Source organism: Oryzias melastigma, linkage group LG5 (genome assembly GCF_002922805.2).
Source record: "Oryzias melastigma strain HK-1 linkage group LG5, ASM292280v2, whole genome shotgun sequence".
Taxonomy (NCBI): domain Eukaryota; kingdom Metazoa; phylum Chordata; class Actinopteri; order Beloniformes; family Adrianichthyidae; genus Oryzias; species Oryzias melastigma.
The window spans coordinates 29,998,633-30,002,069 of NC_050516.1; the positions used below are offsets into that span (position 1 = coordinate 29,998,633).

The 3,437-nt window shown below is 41.4% G+C and overlaps 1 protein-coding gene across 1 annotated transcript in view; it reads left to right on the forward strand.

The window, feature by feature from the left end:
- The first annotated feature begins 325 nt into the window (after positions 1-325).
- LOC112145660 overlaps positions 326-3,437 on the forward strand; it is a 6,058-nt gene continuing 2,946 nt past the window's right edge. The window contains exons 1-3 of the mRNA XM_024271020.2: positions 326-965; positions 1,039-1,114; positions 2,755-2,858. Of these exons, the coding sequence (XP_024126788.1) occupies positions 474-965; positions 1,039-1,114; positions 2,755-2,858 (672 nt within the window). The 5' untranslated portion in view covers positions 326-473. The remainder of the gene's footprint in view (positions 966-1,038; positions 1,115-2,754; positions 2,859-3,437) is intronic.

Sequence of the window (3,437 nt, forward strand, 5' to 3'; positions counted from 1 at the left end):
GGTCCAGTTCCTTCTTATACAGTCAATGGTGGAGAGCAAGGGGACACCACATGTTTTTACTGAGGTATCTGATGCTTATACATTGTAGTAAAGAAAATATATCATGAAATAAAAATCTAATTATCAAGAACATGTTCGAAAAAAGAATCAGAGTGAGAATGTTTACTCTGATAAATAGAATAACTATATATTTATCTTTAGAGGACGTCTTGGAGGCTTCATATTTGGAACAGTGTGTGTGTGTGTGTGGGGGGGGGGTCCAGTTGTCAACATACAGTCAATTGACATTTGATATGGATGACGTCACACCCTCTCTGTCCAGTTCTACATATAGTTAATGGGGCGGTGGCAGCTGGCTCGCTGGGTGGCAGCAGCTCTGATTGGACGATGGGTAAATGTCTCCGCACGGCCGCCGGACCGCGGTAGTCCGGAGGTATTTATAACGCGGCGCACATGATCGTTTTTTAGACATCATGTCTCTCAAAAGGCCCCTCAACGACAAAGCCCCCGGGCCCCCAATGAAGCTCGAAGCGGTCCAACTGAAGCAGGAGTCTTGGTCTGATGAGGAGTCCGAGCAGGCCTCGGCGGCGGACGCGGGGGACGAGCGCTCCGCGCACTGCGAAGAGGAGCCCCTCATCGAAGAGAGGATAGTGTCGTTTTTTGAAGACAGGCCGCATTTCTACGACCTGACGCACGCGTCCTACAAGAACAAGCAGCGGAGGAATTTCGAGCTGGCGGAGTTCGCGTGCGTTCTGGGCCATGGCTGGACCCCCGAGAAGCTGTGGAAGAGGTTCGTCAGTCTGAGGACGGACTACGGAAAGCTCCTCAAAATGATCCGCCAGAGCAAGTCCGGCTCCGGCGTGAAGAAGCTAACGCCGAAGCAGCAGTGGAAGTTACGGCGCATGCAGTTCCTCGAGCCTCACCGGAAGAACGCCGCTGTCTGCGGGGAGGAGGAGCTCGGAAACGTGAGAATAGAATGTTTGAAGTGACACATTCTCGGTTTCACTTCTAGTTTTGATCATGTGCTGCTGTTCCCAGGTGCCCGCTGCTCCTGCTGGAGAGACCAGCGAGGCGGAGGAGGGATCTGACGCCGACGACAGCCTGAACAAAGACGGTCGGAGATTTCATTCACATCAGGCGCGGAGCTAGAACGCTCACATGGGGGGCGGGAGGGGGGCTCTGGAAGGGTGGCAATGAGAACTGTAGAATGGAGGGTCATTACTGATGAGAGCATCGAAAAAACACATTTTAAACAGTTTTATTATTGAAGATGTTATTAATATTAATATTGAAACTAAGAAATTGTTTCATTTTTCCATTTCTTAGTGTTTCTCCTTTTAAATCTCTGTCAATCAAACTGTCGCAGAAACACTTCATTGGAATTAATGAAGAGTTTATACATCACGCATTCACAATTCTGTGGTCAAATCAGCATCACTGGATTTTTTTGTGTGAGTTTCATCCAATACTTACGGTATCAGGACTGAGAACGTTGGAAAATCTCTGGGAGAGTCCATGAACCTTCTTGATGTGACCACGGAAATGTGAACGGCGGCTCATTTGACCACAGTTGTAAAGAATTGTAAATCAATGAAAGAGCATTTTAATGTTATCTTTCATTATTTTCCCAAGAACTCTGTTCTGAAAAACCAATGACTGAATGTATCGATCACAGCTACGTCAATGAAAATTGGAGAATTAGCTAAAAGAGTCTTTGGTGAACTGGAAGGAGAAAGAATCAGGATTTTGGAGGAAGTTCTGTCCATGAAGATCTTCACTTCCTCGTCTGAGCTGACATCCGGACCAGAACCATACGGCTGGACATTACCGACATTGCTTGACATTATTATGTAGCAGCGGTGAAGACTTACACTAGCGAGACACAGAGCTATCATAATCAGATGGGGGATGAGGGACGGAGCTTTTTCACAAAAGCAGACTATTTAATACAAGGTATTTTGCGTTATCCTGGTGACCGGGACCAGATAGTGGCAAAAAAAAGCAATCCATATGCTGATCTTCATGAAAGTCTTTACAGTTCTGTAGAGTTCGGCTTATCTAACTATCTGCTTTCTATTTACTTACAAATTGCACTTCTGGGATATCTGAGTTAACACTCATAAATTAAAAAAAACCAGACAATATAAATGAAGGAATTTTTTTTTTTGCTTCTGGCCTTTTTTCTGTTCAAAAGCTGCATATTGTCATATAAATTTACAAAACATTGCAAAGAATCCAATTAACCACAATCTAATAGTCTGAGTAATCTGATTAATGTTTTTAGTTGATTGACAGCACTAATTAATTATAAGTTGTACTTTCTGCAAGAAAAAACCTGAAATGTGCTCTTATTTGAGTATATATACAAATTCTGGAGGAATATCCACAAATTCATCACCGATTCTGTTTTCACTGATTTTACACTTTATCATAAAAAATTCAGTTTGGTTTTATTGCTTTAATCATAAAGATTGTGATTTTTTCTATTTCATAAATATGTTTTATTTACAGCTAAAATTTTACATTGTCAAAAATACATTTACTAGTAAAGAGCCTGAACTTTTCTCACTGAAAATGGGACTTCAGCAATAAAACAATCTCTTCTTCAAAAAATACAAATACAAGTTTTTTTGTTTACTTTTTATTTATTTGTTTTTCATTTGTTTTATTGTTTAATGTCAAATTTTCATTAATATTAGTCATGTTTCTATGTTACTTTTGTAATGTTGTACTTTTTTCCACTCACTCCTGCAGACGGTGTCCGAGGCAGGAAGTCCCAGCCCCAGAAGATAGACAGCAGCGCCATCGCCACGGTCCTGAACGAATTCTTGCAGGCCGAGAGGGGGCGCGAGGAGGAGGTAAGCTTATTAAATAATTAGACATTTTATTTTGCTCTCAGATTTACTGCTGTTTAGTGCTGCCACAAACGATTATTTTAATAGTCGACTAATCACCGATTATTTTTTCTGGTTAGTCGACTAATTGGGTCATCCGCAAACTGGATGTAAAGCACACATCTTAACCATCATTAGCTTTAAACTAACTAAAAACTAGATATGTAGCATTACCTGTGATAATGCTGCAAATGCTGTAAACTGGATTTGGCCACTGACGATGCTAGTGCTGATAGCTGAAGATGCTGAAATTGATAGCTGAAATAGCTGAAGCTAATAGATGAAAATGCTGAAGCTGCTAGCCAGCTACAATATAAGTCAAATATCAAATTAGCCTAAAAAACTGAAAAAAGCTTAAATTAGCCAAAACAGCTAGCATGCAGCTGAAATATTAGCTAAACTCCAAAATAGCCTAAAAACTGAAAAAAGCCTAAATTAGCCAAAACAGCTAGCATTAGGGCTGGGAATCACTGGGTACCTCACGATACGATACGATACACGATACATGGCTCACGATATCGATAATATCGCGATACTGCGATA